This window comes from Eubalaena glacialis, chromosome 19 (assembly GCF_028564815.1).
Source record: "Eubalaena glacialis isolate mEubGla1 chromosome 19, mEubGla1.1.hap2.+ XY, whole genome shotgun sequence".
NCBI lineage: Eukaryota > Metazoa > Chordata > Mammalia > Artiodactyla > Balaenidae > Eubalaena > Eubalaena glacialis.
In genome coordinates, this window is record NC_083734.1 from 39,784,257 (window position 1) to 39,804,495 (window position 20,239).

The window sequence follows — 20,239 nt, forward strand, 5'->3', positions numbered from 1 at the left end:
CTTGTGATAAAGCAAGTATGAAAGCACAAATGCCCAAATTATTCTGCCTCTCCTTGGAGCTAAGAAAAGGTCTCTGCTATGCTCCCTGATTTATCAGGCCGATTTGGCATGACGTCTGGCTTGTGAGGCTCTAGCTGCCCCAAACCAACAGAAATGTAGATTCATTCGGCATCATTCTCAGCTAAAGATCTGAAGGTGTAAGGCTGTATTTCCTCTCCTGTCTTGGGAGTTTGCCTCTGAGCTCATTGAGGCCCTGACAGGTGCTGACAGCCCAAAGGAGAGGCTCAGTTGTGTAAAGTAAATAGGATAATCAAAAAATGTGGTTAACAGAGGATGACCTCCATCTAGCTGGCTCAGCTACTCTGGGGAAATGAAGCTGACTGCTGTGAACTGAGAGGAAGACACCGCACAAAATATCTGTCTCCGGTGCCACTGACAGGCGTGCACGCCACTACAGAAGCAGGATGGAGGAGGCTCAGGTGGGGACCAGTCCCTCCAGAGGGTTTTCTCCCTGGAACCGTCCAACAATTTGAACCCCGTATTATTAGAAGTATAGTGCTGTTTAGGAGGCCAAAATTAAAGAATGTGGGTTCAGTCAGTTAATATTTAATTTTAATAATACTTGTTATGCTTGAACAGTCAGCAGTTCACGAAGAGAAAAATCTTCAGTGAATGTTTACACACAGTGTGAGCACATGCTTTAAATATGCAGTGGAGGAGGAGGGGCGAATTCACAGTTAACAAAGCTAAAAAAAAATCCTTGTTATAAATTACACAAAGCATATAAAAATATTTCTCTGAATGCATAGATTAAGACTTTAAACTCACCTACCAGCAACTGTGCAGTCTAATTCACTGCCATACGCAAGAGTCAGTTGACCACAGAGGACTTTATAAGGGAGAAGAGAGAGCAGGGCAGGGCCCATCTCTCACTTGGGACTCCCTCGGCCTCGGCCTCCACTTCTAAGCCCCGGAAATGCCCTGGAGCTACTCCTCTGTAGGCCACCTCCCAGCCAGGGGCTTCAACTGCTTCCAAGAATTTCTAATTGATCTGGATGGCTGGAAGAGTATTAACCCCAATGATTTAGACATGAATTAATACTGAATTTATTTATTCCAGGATAAAACGAGCCTTAACTGTATCAGTAAATTGTAACTTTTTTCGAAGGTAAGGGAAAAAAAGGGTTAGTTTGTCTGGACAGACTATCTTCTGACTGGTTGAAACACAAGGGAAGTTTCTTCTTTAAAGTACTTCAGAGAAAGTGAGTAATAAATAACCTTTACTCTGTTAGGCAAACACTGCACCAGGGTGAGTAACTCACCATCGGTAATTGCTGTAATACAATTAAGTCACTGAACAGTGTGACTCCACATTGGCCTTGAAAACACCTCAACCACAGCTCAGCATTTAAGCAGCAGCAGGAGGCCATTATCTTAGCACAACATTCTCTTCCACTGACATCTTCTGCACATTCTCTCTCAATCTGTAGTGTTCCAATAAAATTAACACAGTTAGGAAGTTAAGTTTCTTTGGAAACTATAGGCACTATGGGGGGAAAGCTTCTTAAGACAGCAGGGATGTTCTTCAACAGCTGGCTTCAAACCCCTGCTCTCCTGTTTGTCTAAGTGTGCTCATTCTTGTTTCTAAAGTTAAGCTGTTTATTTCAACAAGACAGTAGCTTTTCTTTTTAACATTAATGACACTGAAGGGAAGGAAAAGAATCCTTAAATGCGTTCTTTAGAAAAATTCTTATGCCATGCTCAAGAGTTTAATCAGGTATTTTTTTGTTTTGAGAACAAAGCCTGGTAGACTCACAACTGACTTTGTTAAGTGGGTTGGTGGTGGTTGTGGAGGATGCCCAAGATCAAACAACTTGTTTACAAAAGCAACAGATTTCAGAGCTGTGTAAAAATCCCAATAGTTTCAAAATAATCTTTATCTTTGATACAAAAATAAAGATGCTAACTCCTTTTAGCTCAGTTTCCCACAATAACCTTTAAAATAGCAACAGATTCAGTCTGGAAAATTGCTTTTCATTTGTAGTGGAAAATGAAAGTGGAGAACATGGACTGGCAATGTTTGTGCTCTTCTCTTTCCGTGCAATTAAACAGAAACACGAAGACAGGGATCGCTTCAGTTAAAAAAAAAAAGCTGTTGCTCTTTTAGAAGGCGTCAGAGAGCCCTCTAGTGACCACGAAGGGGCGTTAATGCAGAGATGACTGTCTAGGCAATGGCAATCTAGAGACAGAAGCAGTCAAGAGTGTTTACAACGGAAAAAGTTGGGGAGGGGAAGCTCTTTTGGTTAACAGCATATTTACAATTAGGTAACTGTATTCTTAAATAATTTTAACCTGAGTAACATTTATAAATATGTTATGTGAAAACTCACAGCCACAAGTCACACCAAAATTCCTATGTCCAGTACCTGTGCTTTCCCCAGTTTTCCTCTCTCGTCAGTTCACGTTTCTGGAGAGTCGTGAACATGCAACACCAAGAGAAGCACTTCCTGGCCCTTCGGGTGCACTGTCAACAGGACTAGCTAGAAATAGGCTCTGCTCTCTCTCAGCTTCTGTTAGACAACTCTCTTACATTCTGCACAAAAAACACATTGGATATAGACCCGTCGGCTTCTGCCTCTCCAGGCCACTTCTCAGCTGTTCACAGCTTCAAGCAATAGGTTTATTGTGCACCAAGAGGCTCGGAAGAGTGGCACCGCTGCTCGGGGTCAGGGGCTTCCTACCTTGGCAGAACGATGTTAGTGTATCTGATGCAGTGGCACCAGGGGCCCTCCGGGGCATCCAAGGCATTTAGATCAATGGCTTGTCCTTGGCCCAGAGGTAATGCACACTGTCACAGTACTAAGTGATAAAAGTCCCTGCTGCATTAGTAAGTCAGTTTTGAAGCTCTCCTGTTGTAGCAAGGCCTTTCAGTCAGTGTGGATGCAGCATTTCTGAACAGAAAATTATTTTCACTTATCATTAGAACCAGTTCCAGCTCTTGGAAATCTTGGAGTCGAGCAACATCTTTGTCCTAAAACAAAAATAGGTTAAACAGATTAAGAGGAGCCGCTTGTCTCTATGTGTTTGGTGTGCTGTGTTGATAACAGTGATAGTGCAGGAAATTCCCCAGAAGCGTGAACTGGGTTGGAGTGGTAGAAGGCCTTAACAGCAGTTGCTACAAGATAAGCACACCTCGAAGGGAGAGGCAGTGCAGGGATGTTTTCCTCAGGGGCCCTGAGAAGCCAGAAGCCTGACATTCAGGGAACCCAGAGATGTTGGGAGGACCACACATGTATCTATGTAGATTTGCACTATAATTTAGCCTGGTTCTTATGTTATAAAACACAAGGCACATCTGATAGTGCACTAAGGTAATCCTTACAGATCACTAAAGAGAAACAACCAAAAATAGGTACCTGTGAATGGTAATTCAGAACATTCTCTCTGGTATCCTACCACTTTCAGAAATGCCAATGTCTCTATAGGCCCAGTAGAGGAAAGAAAGCTCAATGGAAAAACACCCTTTGCTCTTTTTCTATTCTCTTCTCGTTTCTTCAGCTATGACTCATATACCCAAGGAGGAAGCTGGGTATTTTCCAAATGGAAAAAGCAACCACTTAACGGACCTTTCTTACCTTTCTTACCAGAGTATTGGGTAACTTTCTGATCTTCTCCACTTGATCAGGATTAACACCCAGCTCACAGCAACTCACTCTGAGCAATTCTTGGTAGGTGAGCTCCTGTCGGTCCAGTTCAATTTCAATGAAATCATTTTCTCGAAGAGATGGGTTCTGAATCCTCACCTTGAGTACCAGCTCTAGGGAAAAGGGGGGAGAAATGTTAATGAATGATTCTGGCATAGTAACCAGATGTAATTTAAGATCTTTTCCAGAAGATGGTTACCCTTAATCATGCCCTGTGCTGAAGGCCTGTGCCACCCAATGAGAAAACTAAGCACAATCAGCATGGTTTGCTCAGGCCCAGTTCTGGCTCTGCTGGTGCAGTTGCATTGTCCTCCCTATATCTAAGACTGTGGTTCACAAAGTAAAGGGGCGGCAGGGGGAGACGGCAGACAACCATCCCAGCTGTACAGAAGGACAATTTACTTCTGCCGCTGGAGCTAAGCAGGTAAAGGCTTGAGAATGGGTTGGGTATCAAACTACACATAAGCAGGGTAAGGGGAAGCGAGGTGAAAAGAAGGCACGGGAAAGATAACGGTACAAGAATTACTCTATAAAGATTTAACAATTGTGGGGCTTCCCTGGTGGCGCAGTGGTTGAGAATCTGCCTGCCAATGCAGGGGACACGGGTTCGAGCCCTGGTCTGGGAAGATCCCACATGCCGCGGAGCAACTAGGCCCGTGAGCCACAACTACTGAGCCTACGCGTCTGGAGCTTGTGCTCCGCAACGAGAGCCCGCGACAGTGAGAGGCCCGCGCACCGTGATGAAGAGTGGCCCCCGCTCGCCGCAACTAGAGAAAGCCCTCGCACAGAAACGAAGACCCAACACAGCCAAAAATAATTAATTAATTAATTGATTAATTAATTAAACAAAAAAAAGATTTAACAATTGTGGATCTAAGATATTTATGAGATATGAAAATCCTTGCAATAAAGACAGTACAAGAGCAAAAAGGTAAGCTACTAATAAAAATTAAAGTCTGACTATGATTTGAATTCAGTATACCTTAATAAGGGAGGAACCTTGGCTTTGAGAGTAAACAAATACCATTATTCGTGGGTCTGGGATCTAAGCAGTCTGCTCCTAAATTCTGAGCCTGGCTGCCATGACGGCCCAAGCCAGGCACCCATGTGCATTTGGTGGTTTTGCTTTGCTCCTTGTATATGAATCCCTCATGCCACCCATGGGCCACTGTTATCAACAACAATAGTAACAGGTCCTCAAAAACAGAAAGTGAGGGAGTTACTGATATGGAAAAAGAAAGGTAAGACTAAACTATACCCTGTGGTGTTAGACTGGAATTGGAGGTATTAGGATTAATTTACAGTTTTTAATATTTTTTAAAAGATCTAGATTAAATAGATATAGAAATACAGAAAAAAGTACATATATTTGTGTTTGCTTGCCTTTTTTTTCTTTTTTTTAACTTCACTAATCCTCTCAGGTCAGCATGCAGCTTGATATCCAGGAAGCATATGTTCATTTTCTACTTTTCATCTAAAACAGGGGTCCCCAACCCCCGGCCGCGGACCAATAGGAACGGGGCTGCACAGCAGGAGGTGAGCAGCAAGCCAGCAAAGCTTGTCTGGGGCTCCCCATTACTCGAATTACCACCTAAACCATTCTCCCCCTCCCCCCACCAGTCTGTAGAAAAACTGTCTTCCACAAAACCAGTCCCTGGTGCCAAAAAGGTTGGGGATCGCTGATCTAAAATATCAATGGAGAGTTTGTTGCTTTTGTCATAAATTGTGGGACCTGCTTTCAACTCTACTTTTTGTGACCTTTTGAACCTTGAACGACTGTCGTACAAATGGGTATAACCCCGCTCTATCATGTACTAGATATGTGATACTGGGTAAATTACCTATCTCTTTGCATTTAAGTTTCTCCACTTCTAAAATGTACATAGGGACTTCCCTGGCGGTCCAGTGCTTAAGACTCCATGCTTCCAATGCAAGGGGCACAGGTTCAATCCCTGGTCGGGGAACGAAGATCCCACATGCTGCGCGGGGCAGCCAAGAAAAAAAATCTTAAAAAAAAAAGTAAATAAAATGTACATAATGGGAATTCCCTGGTGGTCCAGTGGTTAGGACTCGTCGTTTTCACTGCCAGGGCCCAGGTTCAATCCCTGGTTGGGGAACTAAGATTCTGCAAGTTGTGCAGGGAGGCCAAAATAAATAAATAAATTAAATTAAATGTAAATAATAATACCCAGTTTATGAGTTTGTTGTAACAATTAAATGAGAACTTAGAATGCTTTGAAGTTATGTTACTAGGTACATACATGTTTAGTTTATATCTTCCTGGTGAATCTTTCCTTTTATCATTCAATTGCTCTTTATTGTTTGCTTGCTTTTTTCTTTCTTTTCTAACTCTGTCCTCTGAGTGAGCCTAGAAGAAATGATGCTAGCAGCAGTGAGCACACCTAGTGTTCACATTCTGGTTTCTGAATACAATTCTCCACCAAAAAGAACCAGGGCTCCTTGGAGAAACAGCTGATTCCAAGGCTGGGGCGGGGAAAGTTATACTAGGGAGCCTGAAACATCTTGCTGTACCACAAAGTAAGGAAGTGCTCCAAGAATGATGGACATGTCAAAGAGACACAAGAACAAGCTCCAAGGAGCTCCCTCTGGATAAATCTGGCATAATTTGAACATCAAAATAATGATACTAGGGCTTCCCTGGTGGCGCAGTGGTTGGGAATCTGCCTGCCAATGCAGGGGACACGGGTTCGAGCCCTGGTCTGGGAAGATCCCACATGCCGCGGAGCAACTGGGCCCGTGCGCCACAACTGCTGAGCCTGCGCGTCTGGAGCCTGTGCTCCGCAACAGGAGAGGCCGCGACAGTGAGAGGCCCGCGCACCGCGATGAAGAGTGGCCCCCGCTTGCCACAACTAGAGAAAGCCCTCCCACAGAAACGAAGACCCAACACAGCCAAAAATAAAAAAAAATAATAAATAAAATAAAATAAAATAGAATACCATGGCCAAAAATTAGTAAAAAAAAAAAATAATAATAATGATACTAATGGATTATAACCCAATAAATAAAATAAGAATCAGTGAGTTCATACTGATATAAATGGAGGAGAAGGGAAAGCCCTTCTTTATAGTAGAATACCACCTAATAAATAGAGAAAAAAATGAAAGGAAATCATATTCTACAAAATAACTGGTCTGGACTCTTCAAAACTCTGAGGTCTAAAATGATAGCTAAAGGCTGAGGAAATGCTCCAGATTAAAGGAGACTATAACAACATGATAGCCAAATGCAATGGTTGATCCTGGGAGGCGGAGTGGAGGGAGTGAAGATAGCTACAAAGGGCATTGCTGAGACAGCTGACAAAATTTAAATATAAACTATGGGTTAGAGAATAGTATTATGTCAAGGTTATATTTTCTAAATTTGGTCATTATACGGTGATTATGTAAGAGACTATCCTTGTTCTTAGGAAAAACACACTTAAGTAGTTCAGGGTAAAAGGGCAAAAGATAACTTGTAAATCTGAGTAAAGAGAGTTCCTTATACTAGTCTTGCAACTTTCCTGTAACTTTGTAATCATACGCAAAATAAATAAATCCCACCCCCACTCCTCAGAAAACCAGGAAGTAAAGCACTAGACCTCTGGACACCACCTGCCCTGTTGCAGAGGTTGTTTGCTGATGAGAGGTTACCTTGCATATTAAATGGAAATGCTCCGGTGAAGAAAAATGGCTGGAATGCTGGCGCTGGTCCTGCATACGTCCCATTTTGAGGCTCCAGAGACATTGGTGGCTTGGACGGGACAGAAGAGAACAGGGAGCGACTCTGACTCACCGGTGGCTGACAAACAGGACCCGGTTTTGTGCTTTCTGGTGTTCTGAGTATGGCAGATGGGGCAGACACATCCCCATTCTGAACCAGTGCCAAAGAGGTGTGGTCCCGTGGAAAGGCCCCAAGCAGGGGAGGTTCCCCAGGGGGCAGCAATGGAGGAGAGCCATCTGCAGGGGGTGATGCAGGAGGTGTGGAGGGGCCCCCATTCTGTAGCTGGGCTGAATCCTCCGACCCAGGGGTATAGATGAAAGGGAAGGCTGGGTTGGCCAAATAGTTCGGAACAAAGGGCAGCTCTGACTCCTTCTTCAGCTGGGGGAGGTCGTCATGGTCATCATCATCATCTTCCACTTAAAAAGACGGAAACACAGAACACTTACATAGCCCTTTAAAAATTACAAAGTAGAGTATCTTGTGAAAGCTAGTGTCCTTTGGTATACAACAAATATTTTGATCAGTGTTTACTGCACGTTTAGCGTTACCATTTTTATCACCTTAAAGTTTACAGATAAAAAACCAAAACTTTATAATGCCTACCTTTCCAGAAACAATATGGAATAATTATCTTGGCACAGTTAAGACTATCTTGTTTTTAGAAACAGACTGGCTGTTTGGCTTCAAGAATATATACAATAATACCATAAGTCTTAAATTAGGTTGACAAAATCAAAAGTTGCCTCAAAACACAGACTCACCTCCCATAATCTTCCTAATTTCTCTCTTTGATGTTAATTGGACTGGCATTTCTCCCTTTGTGGTAAGAATCTCTTTGTCAGCTCCTGATTTTAACAAGTAAGAAACCACCTGACCATGATTGCGTTTACATGCCCAGTGTAAACAGGTCCTATCGCAAAGAAAAGAAAAAAAGAGTGATTTAAAAAGTGGAGAGGTGATTTGGGATTTCAAATTCTACACACCAGTAAATAAATATATACAAGCGTGTTAGAGTTCAGCTAGAACCAGAAAATCAGGCTGGTAATCTTAACTTCTCTTTTCAGAAAGCAGATGATCGAAATATTTAATATGCTCAAAATTTATTTTTCAATTTCATTTCTAGCCCTTGGGAAAAGCTAATTTATCCTAGGAGCTTTATATCAATGGCTTTCAGAAGGCTGGCTGCCTGGCTGGCTAGATAACTCTACTGATATCCTGTGTGTTAACTCTATCAGTGTCGCTCATTAGATTGTACCAGTCTCTTTAAAATATATTTTTACATGGCCATATTCCTTTTAAGAGACTATGGAAACTTGCTTCATATGCACCAAATGTCACTTGAAGATTAAATATTATCAGGCTACTAACCATCTCTCATCTGCAGCTTGCTCTGCCACTAAAATTATTACTACAGCAGATCCCTGTCTGAATCTCAGTTACTCTTTTCCTCTTTCCTTTTCTCTCCTTCACACACACACAAAAAGGATTTCCAAATTCCCATTTTTAAGAGTTCACTTCTCTAGTTCTCTCCAGAAGGCTACATTTTTCAAGTGCTTTAGGAATTAAAGTACGTGTGCAGTGCCTTGTGTTTAAGGCACTGCACACGTACTTTAATTCCTAAAGCACTTGAAAAATGTACATCAACAGCCAAAATTTTTGAGAACTCTTCTGAAGTATTAGACTCATTTAAGTAAAACTAATTATTTACTATTGTACACATAGGAAGGGATTATGCACACTCTAAAGAGCTATCATCTTAACACTGCACAGAAATATAATTAACATGCTAGCCAATACTCCAACTTAATAGAGCTACTAAATTCATCCCCAGTTGCCAAAGCTGAATGTTATTATGGAAGGAAATTATTTTTCTCCCCTGTTTTTTTTTTTTAATTTTTTATTTATTTGTTTATTTATTTATGGCTGTGTTGGGTCTTCGTTTCTGTGCGAGGGCTTTCTCTAGTTGCGGCAAGTGGGGGCCACTCTTCATCGCGGTGCATGGGCCTCTCACTATCGCTGCCTCTCTTGTTGCGGAGCACAGCCGCCAGATGCGCAGGCTCAGTAGTTGTGGCTCACGGGCCTAGTTGCTCCGCGGCATGTGGGATCTTCCCAGACCAGGGCTCGAACCCGTGTCCCCTGCATTGGCAGGCAGACTCTCAACCACTGCGCCACCAGGGAAGCCCCCTCCCTTCTGTTTTGAAATGTCCTCATTCACCAACTCTCTAACTGAACTGAGATAAATATCTTCAGAGCTTATAGACGAATATAAATATGGTGAAGAATAGAACATATGTTCAATAGTGAGGATTAGGTCACCCACCTGAGAAATATAACTATCTAGAAAGTACATTTGGTTCCAGGAAAAAGCTGATTTGCCCTGGGCACCTTAATATTTATGACTTACAGAAAGCCAGCTTGTCTGGCTGGCTGGGAGCAACTCCACTGATGTTTCAGAGTGATATTTGACATTCCAAACTATTACTCATTAGAATTAGATTATCCAGATGTCTTTAAAAGGTACTCTATGATGAAAAGAATGCCAATTTGGGGAAAATAAGGTAAGAGTCTTGATATGGACTTCTAAAATATAAGCTCCGTGTGAAGGTAAGGAAGTATCTGCTTGAATATACAGGTACTTAATTAATATTTGCTGAATGAGTGAACCAAGGACAAGGTGGGCATTACTCGGAGTAGAAGGATCCCATATATCCTTGATTCTGGGCAAACTACAGCTGAGAGTGTGTTTGTGTGTGGATGTCTTGAAAGCCTGAAAATGAATAATTATAATGATAAGCAAGCACTCAAAAATGAATGGAGCATGATGAGAAAAATGTTCCCTTTTGGAAGTAAAGTGCTCACTTGCTAGTAGTAAATCACTTGTTCATGACAAGCTTGAGAGTGAAGGAAGAAATATACTGCCAATGGATCTGAGACACTTGGGGACAAACCAACTAGCTAAAGCATCACCATGTAAAGTGGAGTTAAGTCAACATAGCACGTCCCCCACAGCCCTGTACCCTGAGTGATCATCATTTATAGTCCAGACCTGTGCGGCTCTGGGTGGCCAGAACTCACAGGCACTGTAGCCAGGCAATATTTTCAACTTCTTCATGAGCTATTATACTTGTTCCTTAAAGCAAAGGGGTATGCATGACACTTGAATTACAATTGATGTGGGAGCTGTATCTTTGAACTTGAACTCTTTAAGCTTTAAATTTGCAGTCAGAATAGCCTATCAGTGCTGGGAAGTATTTCAGACCAGAGGCACAAATTTCATTTCTGCAGAAATTGTGGTTACTGAGCAGCTAAGAATTGAAAGCAGTAACCATTCTGCTTTTCTATGCTACTGACTATGTTTTTTGAGGGTAACCTTTATATCCCATTACCCAGCACACTGCTTAATAAAAAAATAATAGTTAAAAAAGAAAAAATAGTTAACACAGACATAATGTTTTACATACTGAACACTGTTCTAAAAGCTTTACATATATTAATTCATTTAATCCTCTAAACAACCCATGAGTTACATACTATTATCAACATTCTCCCACTTTACAGATGAGAAAACTGAGGCAGTCAGCAAATAAGCAAAACACTATGGTACACAGAGATTGTATTATAAGGACAATAAAGAAAGAAAAGGGATTAGGAAATGCCAGAGACAGGGAAGGGGCATGGCTCAATTTTAAATTGAGGGTCAAGGAAAGACTCACTAAGGGGACATCTAAGCTAAGACCTGAAGGAGGTGAGGGAACAAAAGCATTTTAAATGACGGGAAGAGAAAACACAAAGGCCTTGACTCAACATTGTGCTTGGTGTTTTCAGGAAAAGCAAGGAGGCCAGGAGAGCAGAATGAAGGGGGCAAGGGGGAAAAGCCGGAGGTGAGGCTTAGAGGTAAAGACAGAGGATGCAGGGACAAGAAGTCGAAACTGTAGGACCCTGTGGGCTTTTACTCAATGTGAGACAGGAGCCATTAAAGGGTTTTGAGCAGAATGAAATTATCTGACTTATGTTTTAAGTCAGGATCCCTCTGGCTTCTGTGCTGAGAAAAGATGTAGGGTAGAAGGACTAGTTAGGAGGCTACTGCATTAATCCAAGTGATGGAATGATGGTGGCTTTGCACCAGAGGTGTAGTGGTAGAGCTAGTGAGAAATGGTCAGATTCTAACTACACCGCTGCCAGTGGAGCTGGCAGGATTAGCAGCTTGATTGGATGTGGGGTGTGAGGGAAAGACAGAAAGCAAGGAGGGCACCAAAGGTTCTGGCCTGTGCACCTCAGATGCTGAGATAAGGACTCAGGAGCAGGCTGGGGACAATTAGGGGTACGAAGGAGACCAGGAACTCAACCCTGGACATGTTGAATTTGAAGTCCTATTAGACATCTTCCCCCAATTAAATCTATGAAAGCCTCTTCATAGTTCAACCAACTTACATTCACTGAGCACCTACTATGTGGTTAAGAAAGTATGGTTTGGGGGCTTCCCTAGTGGTCCAGTGGTTAAGGCTCCATATTTCCACTGCAGGGGGTGCGGTTTCGATCCCTGGTCAGGGAACTAAGATCCCACATGCCGTTGGGTGTGGCCAAACAAAAAAAAAGAGGAAGTATGGTTTGGAGGCAGATGCTGGGTTTGTTTCCCAGCTCCATCAGTTACTGTAAACTCTGTGACCTTGGGAAAATTACTTAATCTTTCTGGGCTTCAGTATCCTCACCTACAAAATGGAGAGAATAACAATAGCTATGTCCCTGAGTAGTTGTGAATGAGATAATACACATAAAGCACTTGGAAGCTTGTTTGCACTACAGAGCAAGCTCAATGTTAGCTATTTATATAATGCTGCATCTCCTTGAATGCTCACAACACTCTTCTGAAATAACTGGGAACTGAAGTGACTCGGGCAAGGTTGTATATCCAAGCAGGAATGGAGAAGAACCTGCAGGAAAGACCAGGCTCATTCTTCTACACAACACTGCCTCCCAGTGCCAAAACAATGATTCGCAGCTTGTGAACCACATAGCAATACTAGAAATGGCACACACAGAGAAAAGCAACCTAGTTTGCAAACACTTTTAAACAAAACAAAAAAGCAGTTTCTACTGTTTCCTGGCTTTCTGGACAGCTACCCAGGTTGTTTTCCTTAGGGTAAGTTGGTAGATAGATTTGTGAGGAAGTCAGGAAACTGCGACTCCGGTCCTGGCTTTTATATTAATAGTTGTGTGACCTCGGGCAGGTTATTCCCTGGAGTTGAACCCATCTCCAATGTCCCTTTTAGTTTCAAACTGTATGATTCCACCTTAAAAAATAAAACATTTGCAAACTCACTTTAACTCTCAGCTAGCAAAATAGCTGGTTAAGCATAACCTGGATCAAATAAAAAATTAAAATTTAAATGTGAAGAGAGCAGAATAATACCACATTCAGTAACTTAAAACTTGACCACCAGCACATCTTAAAATGAGATTCCTTATTTAGTTGGAAAGGACTCAACTGCATGCAGGCATCTGAAGTCCCATATTTGAAACTGTTCTAAGAAAACAAAGCAAACACTCTATAGGATAAATGAATGGGTCTTCCTGCAACAGGCAGCTGTAGGTAGTAGCAAATCACTGCTGCAGTGAGACAACAAAGAGGCAGAATAGGGATGCAAGTGATTTTTTTTTTCCTAGTCTTGGGAAAAGAAATCGTGCTAGTTTATAAGATCCACATTTGCTCAGTTGCTTATGCTTTTTGCTCTGCACAGACGTTATTCTTCATAGTAATTCCAGACTCGAACTGGGGTGAGCTCCAAATTAGGGTGAGAGTCGTAGCCAGCATCGTTCCGGCATCGTTAGGGGTGGGGTGGGGGGAACGGCGGGCGCCAGGGTTCGGATGGGCGCTGCCGGGGCAGGACCACGTGGGCCGGGATTTGGACACGACGCTCCGCTGACTACCCGAGGCAGAAGGGGCCAGGTCTGGCCTCCAGAGCGCACAGCCTCGTTGACCCGGGGCGCCGGGCCACGCCTTAGAGGGCGTCGGGGGGCAGCGCTAGGCCGAGGTCGCGCCGGGGCCGGATGCTCTGCCCCTAGGCCTCCCCCGCTCCCCACTTACCAGCCGTTGACCTCATTTTGGGAGTTCACATCCACCCCGCTCTCCACCAGTTTCTGCACCTCCCGAATGTCCCCCAAGGCCGCGGCCTCCCGCAGCCTCTCCTGCTGCTCCTTCTGCTCCAGGAGAGCGCTCATCTTCCCTCAGCCCCAGGCCCCCGCCCGGGCCCGCCCGCCCAGTCCCGGCCGGTCAGCGCCGCCGCCGCCGCGGCCCGCTCCCCGCCATGGGGAGACCGCGCGGAGCACGTCCGCCCAGCTCGCGCCGCCGCCCGCGCCCGGCCAGCTGCCTCTGCTACCCCGCCGAGGGCCGCCCGCCACTCCCCTGCTGCTCCCGGCCCGTGGGCCCAAGCCTACTCCCGGCCGCAACGCCCGCAGGCCGGCTCCGAGGGAACCTATTCGGAGTGACAACCCTGACCCAGATATTTTCCGTTCCTACCCTCGGCGCCCGCGCGGGCTGGCTGTTTATGTAACAGCTGCACAATATTATCTGCCGTGATTCACCGACTATTTTTAGAACTCCCTACCCCGCAGCTTCCAGGGAGGAGAACAGACACAAGGAAAGGGAAGAACGGGTATTTGAGAGCCAGAAAAGCCTTATCCCCTGGCGCAGGCTGTTTACCAGGCATCAAAAATAATTAGTGTTCCCCACCCCACCCCCACCCCGGTGTGTTTGGCTCTTTTTCCTTATCTGAACCAACTCTTGCCCAGCAGGATGGGGAAATGGGCTGAAAACGATCCTAATATATGCCTATTATTGCAGAGATAGAGTACACGGTTCTTTTGACAGTGCTTGGGACTATTCAGTTCGATTATTTATTTCAATTGCTGTTGTTTTACATCTCATTTTAGAGATTTCTTCTAAATTGGCTTTCAGGAAAAATATTTATATTGTGCTCAGAGTCTATAAAATGTGATTTATTACTGCTTTTAAATCTTAATTAATTACTCTTCGTGAAGGCCATGTAAGGAAAAAAGAAAGAAAAGAACACCAAAGAGGCTTTGGAGTTATCTGGGTCTCTGCTATCAGGAGCTGGGGAGAGGAACGGTGCAAAGTATAAACAGCATTCTGCCTGACTTCTTTGCCTAATCAATCTAATGAGGCTCAGAGCCTGGGCTGGCACTGCTTTACTAACCAGCTGGAGAAAAAGAAAAGTATTGTTTTGCTGAGCCCAGGCGCCCGAGAGACATCTTCCAATGTGGCACAGGATGGAAGATTGCAGATGGGGTCGGAAGGATTAAGGAATAACCCTGGGGTGAAAAAGAGAAAGGTCTGAACGCAGAGAGGAGATAAAATAGGAAGAGACAAATTTAGGCATGGGGTTTTCATTTGCCTCCCTTGGGGCAGCCCAGGATTTGCACAGCAAGCATTTTTCTTGCTACTGTTTAAGAAAAACCCAAATCTGTTTATTATGATACAGTCATTCACACAGTACACAGTGCACACCAGGTGGTACTGAATATAAACTGCCTGCACACTTAAATTGATCCTATGGTGAACTGGAACTCTGCTTGAGCTTACATTCTTATTTGTCTCCCAATTTAAACTTGAATTCTCAGATCCAGCATGATACTCCATCTGAAGCTGACGTGCATAGTACTGGAATTGGGCCCTTTAGCACAATTTGTGTGACAGAGGAGTAGGTAGTGGCCTCTTTTTTTAAAAAGCAGTTCAAAAAAATTGGTAGTTACTGCAGATCAAAATCTGTGAGTTCTCTTTGTAAGGATTTATTTGTCAAATTTTCCTTCCTTAAAAAGGATTTTAGGGACTTCCCTGGTGGCACAGTTAAGAATCTGCCTGCCAATGCTGGGGACACGGGTTCGATCCCTGGTCCGGGAAGATCCCACATGCCACGGAGCAACTAAGCCCGTGTGCCACAACTACTGAGTCTGCACTCTAGAGCCCGCGAGCCACAACTACTGAGCCCACGTGCCACAACTACTGAAGCCCGTGCGCCTAGAGCCCGTGCTCCGCGACAAGAGAAGCCACCGCAATGAGAAGCCCACACACCGCAACGAAGAGTAGCCCCCGCTCGCCGCAACTAGAGAAAGCCTGCACACAGCAATGAAGACCCAATGCAGCCAAAAATAAATAAATTTATTTAAAAAATTTTTTTACTTATTTGGCTGCGCTGGATCTTAGTTGCGGCACACGGGATCTTCATTGCAGCATGCGGGATCTTTAGTTGTGGCATGCGAACTCTTAGTTGCGGCATGCATGTGGGATTTAGTTCCCCAACCAGGGATCGAACCCGGGCCCTGCATTGGGATTGCAGAGTCTTACGCACTGGACCACCAGGGAAGTCCCTTATTTATTTTTTATTTTTAAAAATTTAGGGAATTCCCTGGTGGTCCAGTGGTTAGGACTTGGCAACTTCACTGCCAGTTGGGCCCCGGGTTTGATCCCTGGTCAGGGAACTAAGATCCCACGAGCTGAGTGGCGCAGCCAAAAAAAGAAAAAGAAAATTAACAGACATTTATTCCTTTAGTTGAACAACCTTTACACACAAAATGTATGGTTTAACTTTTGTTGTTGTTGTTTGTTTGTTTTTTGAGTGGAAAGGAATTTAGGTCTCAAGAGGTTTTGTGAGCCTGTTACCTATTTTATGGAAATCATTTAAGTGAGTGATTGATTGATTGATTGATTGATTTGCCTCAAGACCCAGCTTGCAAGATCTTAGTTGCCTGACCAGGGATTGAGCCCTGCCTGCCTCCCCGCCATCCCCCACTCCCCGCCCCCCACAGTAGAAGTGCAGAGCTCTAACCACTGGAGCACCAGGGAATTCCCTAAGTGAGCCTTTTAAAAGACCTGAAGAGAATAGGGGAAAAACTGGTTCAAGGAAACCAGCAATTCGATTTCAAAATTAAACTACCTATTAAGTCAGCAAAACCAGAATTGGAAAGAATTGGGGCAATTACTCTTCCATATTTCCTACACACTCAAATTCACCCAGGTAAACAAAGCCTGGACTACTGGAAGATGGGAAGCAAACAGATGTGGTGGTATGCTGAATATTAAAGAAGGCATAATTGGTGACTTGGAAGTTTGTAGAAAGGTAAGGATTTTGAGGGTAGTTTGAGCAGGAATGAAAAAAATAATGTAGTTAAATTGGAAACCATGAACTTGTATTAACAGCAACTACATGACTTTTCTCAGTAGCCTTATGGGAATGGATAAATTGGGTTGACCCAAGATGACTTTTAATACTTGTTAGACTGAGCAATGATGTTACTTTTGAATAAAGACAACCTTATTTTTTAGCCAAAGGTAAAATGGTCACAAACTAGCACTACAGATGAAGTATTTACAATTTTGATCAAAGCTGACTTTTTCTATCCTCCCACACTTGAAAGGTATCTGATGACCATCAATTTCCCAATCCTAGTGTTACTAGCTTACAAACCTTAAGGTTTATAATTCCCTTCTCATTTACCTGATGTTCAATTTCCATCAGTTTCAGTATATGCCAGTATAAATACCATTACTATTTTGCATAAAATTCAGTATTCTACAGATCCCGTGGAGTCATGGGATTGAGTCAGGAGCCTCTGCCTTTTAAGTGAACTTCAGAGGTACTGTGGAGACCAAGGCAATTTTGTTTAGATTAACCAGGATTTGTTTCTTTTGTAAGAGAATCCTCTTGCAACATGTTTATTCAGTTCTCTTAAAAATGGTGGCATTCTTTTAAACTTTTCTCCTTTCGGAAGCAGCAGTCACAGATATGGAATATTAGATTAAATCTAAAAATGTAGGCCCTAGTCGACTTTCATTACTTTTCTGCATATGACCATGACAGAGGATTAGGACATCCTTCACATTTCCAAGCAAAATCCAATTTTAAAAATTTGTCCTTGGGCTTTCCTGGTGGCACAGTGGTTAAGAATCTGCATGCCAATGCAGGGGACACAGGTTTGAGCCCTGGTCCGGGAAGATCCCACATGCCGCCGAGCAACTAAGCCTGTGTGCCACAGCTACTGAGCCTGCACTCTAGAGCTGCCATGCCACAACTACTGAAGCCCGCACACCTAGAGCCCGTGCTCTGCAACAAGAGAAGCCACTGCAATGAGAAGCCCACGCACTGCACCAAAGAGTAGCCCCCGCTCGCCGCAACTAGAGAAAGCCCACGCGCAGCAACGAAGACCCAACGCAGCCAAAAATAAATAAATTAATTAATTAAAAAAAAAAAGTCTATCCTTGCCAAACTCCATAAAACAGCCACTGGAGAGTAACCCAGCAGAGCACTGCATCACTCCAGTAAAGCTGTAGGTTTCATCACATGCACCAACATGTGCGTGGCTAGTTTCTGCATTCCTCTTCTACAGAATGTATTTTACACCTATTGTACAAAACAGCATTTTAAACACTGACATATAAACTTCCTAAAAGGATAAAGCAAAGACAAAAGTATTTTTCTTATTAGAAACAAGATATACCATCACTTATAGTATTTAAACATTATTGCACTTTAGCTTTCATAATTTGACAATGCATTCATGAAACAATCTGTAGACAACTAGTTTTAACAGACAAATTAAAAAAGACTTTTTAGACACGAATATCCTAGTTTATTAGGTAAGAATTTCACAAACATTACTTTTTTTTTTTTTAATTTTATTTTTGGCTGTGTTGGGTCTTCGTTGCTGAACGCGGGCTTTTCTCTGGTTGAGGCGAGCAGGGCTACTCCTTGTTGCGGTGCGTGGGCTTCTCATTGCGGTGGCTTCTCTTGTTGTGGAGCATGGGCTCTAGGCACGCAGGCTTCAGTAGCTGTGACACATGGGCTCAGTAGTTGTGGCTCGCGGGCTCTAGAGCGCAGGCTCAGTAGTTGTGGCGCCGGGCTTAGTTGCTCAGCGGCATGTGGGATCTTTCCGGACCAGGGCTTGAAACCCGTGTTCCTTACATTGGCAGGCGGATTCTTAACCACTGTGCCACCAGGGAGGCCCACAAACATTACTTATATTAGCAGTAACAGTGGAGCTGGAGAGTACTGTGCCATCTCCAAGCTGCATGGTGAGAACCACCAGCGGTGTGGCGTAACTCGTGGCCCTTTCCAAGGCTATAGCTCTTTCAACCTGCCAATGTCAGCCCTCACATCTACCTGTACTTGTGGACTGGACTGATGATCCACTAGGTGTCAGGATTTCTTCTGGTAGATTTATGGAATGGATCAATGAGGATAACCTCAAAGAATTTGTGTGTAGAATTTTCCCCAACCCAGTGAGAATCCAGGACTCTCAGAGCCACATGGTGGCACCCAGCTCACTCCTCCACAATAGACTGAAGGTTTCAAGCAAACTTTAGCCGTTTAACACCATGATAATTAGGCTTGCCATAGCTGGCACCCTTAGGAACCGGGCATTTGCAGCCAGCACGGCTCACAGAAATCTGATATGTGACATAACCTTGCTTGGCCTTGCATCCCAGTCTGCGTGCTTTATCAGGCTGGGTGGGGTGGAGGGCCCTGTGGAGTGCAGAGAGCTGGCAGTACTGCCAAAAGCACACCTTGAGAAGAAAGCGTATTACATCGGACTGCTTCTTCCTCCACAGCTCCTGGCTGTACTCGTAAGTGCCTATTTTGGCTTACCTTTGAGATAAACTGATGGCTGCCACCAGACTGAAAGGGAGAAACTTTCATTTTAAAGAAAAAGACTGATATTTGCAGTATCGTGTGACAAACCCCAAAATGTACAAGGTAAAATGGTGGCACAAAGGAGATGATGAGTTGTGTGTGGCAGGCAGAGAATGAGGGTCCAGGTTGGCTTTACAGAGCTGGTGATGCTTGGGCTGTGAGCTGAGAAAGATGGGTAGACATTTCTGGGGTGAGGAAAGAGCATTCCATGTCTGGAGCAGTGTAACATGGTGTGATGTCATAGGAAGAAGGGGTGTTCAAGGTGTGGGGGGAGCAGTAGCAAAAAGTTGGAGAAGCAGGTCCAATCATGGATGGCCTTGTGGTGTTTAAATTTTAGATGGGGAACCATTGAGGGGTTTTGAGCAGGGAAGAGACACACCTGGATTTACATTTAGAAAGATGACGGAGGCAGCAAAGCAGATGGAGGATGGAGTCATGGGGGCCACGCTGAAGGCTGGGAAGCAGTAGTAACTGTGGCTTCATTTCTATATTTGTTCACCAGAGCTGCCATACAAAGTACCACAGATTTGTGGCTTTAAACAACAGAAATTTATTCTCTCACAGTTCTGGAGGCTAAAAGTCCAAGATCAAGGTGTCAGTAGGTTTGGTTTCTCCTGAGGCCTCTCTCCTTGGCTTGCGGATGGCTGCCTTCTCACTGTGTCCTCACATGGCCTTTCCCCTGTGTGCCTACCTGGCGTTTCCAAATTTCCTCTTCTTATAAGGATACCGGTCAGATTGTATTGGGGCCCATTTTAAATTTATTACCTCTTTAAAGGCTCTATTTCCAAATGTAATTACATTGTGAGATCCTACCGTGGATTCTGAGAATTTGAACATATGAATTTGTGTGTGTGCGTGGTGGGGCACACAGTTCAGTCCATGACACTTTACATTAGTAACATGCATGGAACGGGGTCTGGAGACCACTGACTGATAAGGTTGTTTTCCATCTCAGCATCAGAAAATAACCAACTCATATAATCTATAAAAGTTATCTGTAAACTGGGCATTGTGATTTGTTCATAAAGGCTACTTTTGGGAATTCCCTGGCCATGCAGTGGTTAGGACTCTGAGCTTCCACCGCAGGGGGCACGGGTTTGATCCCCCGGT

The 20,239-nt window shown here is 43.9% G+C and overlaps 1 protein-coding gene and 1 pseudogene across 2 annotated transcripts; both read right to left on the reverse strand.

Moving 5' to 3' along the window:
* Nucleotides 1-594: 594 nt before the first annotated feature.
* Nucleotides 595-13,708, reverse strand: ANKRD40 (ankyrin repeat domain 40). 2 transcript variants are annotated; one of them, XM_061175114.1, is made up of 5 exons: nt 13,510-13,708; nt 8,186-8,334; nt 7,355-7,840; nt 3,645-3,817; nt 595-3,031 (listed from the first exon to the last, which is right to left on the reverse strand). In XM_061175114.1, the coding sequence occupies exons 1-5, from the start codon at nt 13,641-13,643 to the stop codon at nt 2,885-2,887; spliced, it is 1,089 nt and encodes a 362-aa protein (XP_061031097.1). In that variant the 5' UTR covers nt 13,644-13,708; the 3' UTR covers nt 595-2,884. The 2 variants fall into 2 exon arrangements, with proteins under 2 accessions (XP_061031097.1, XP_061031096.1); XM_061175113.1 differs by having other exon boundaries at nt 3,636-3,817; nt 13,510-13,706.
* LOC133080812 (large ribosomal subunit protein eL15-like) lies at nt 13,650-19,566 on the reverse strand (annotated as a pseudogene).
* Between the last annotated feature and the right edge of the window lie 673 nt (nt 19,567-20,239).

Bases quoted from the DNA above. Each gene is read 5' to 3' on its own strand.
- ANKRD40 (XM_061175113.1), bottom strand. From the start codon at position 13,643: ATGAGCGCTCTCCTGGAGCAGAAGGAGCAGCAGGAGAGGCTGCGGGAG. The intron at 8,335-13,509 runs GTAAGTGGGGAG...TCTTTGCGATAG, and splicing joins CAAAATGAGGTCAACGGCTG to GACCTGTTTACACTGGGCAT. The intron at 7,841-8,185 runs GTGAGTCTGTGT...CGTCTTTTTAAG, and splicing joins AATTAGGAAGATTATGGGAG to TGGAAGATGATGATGATGAC.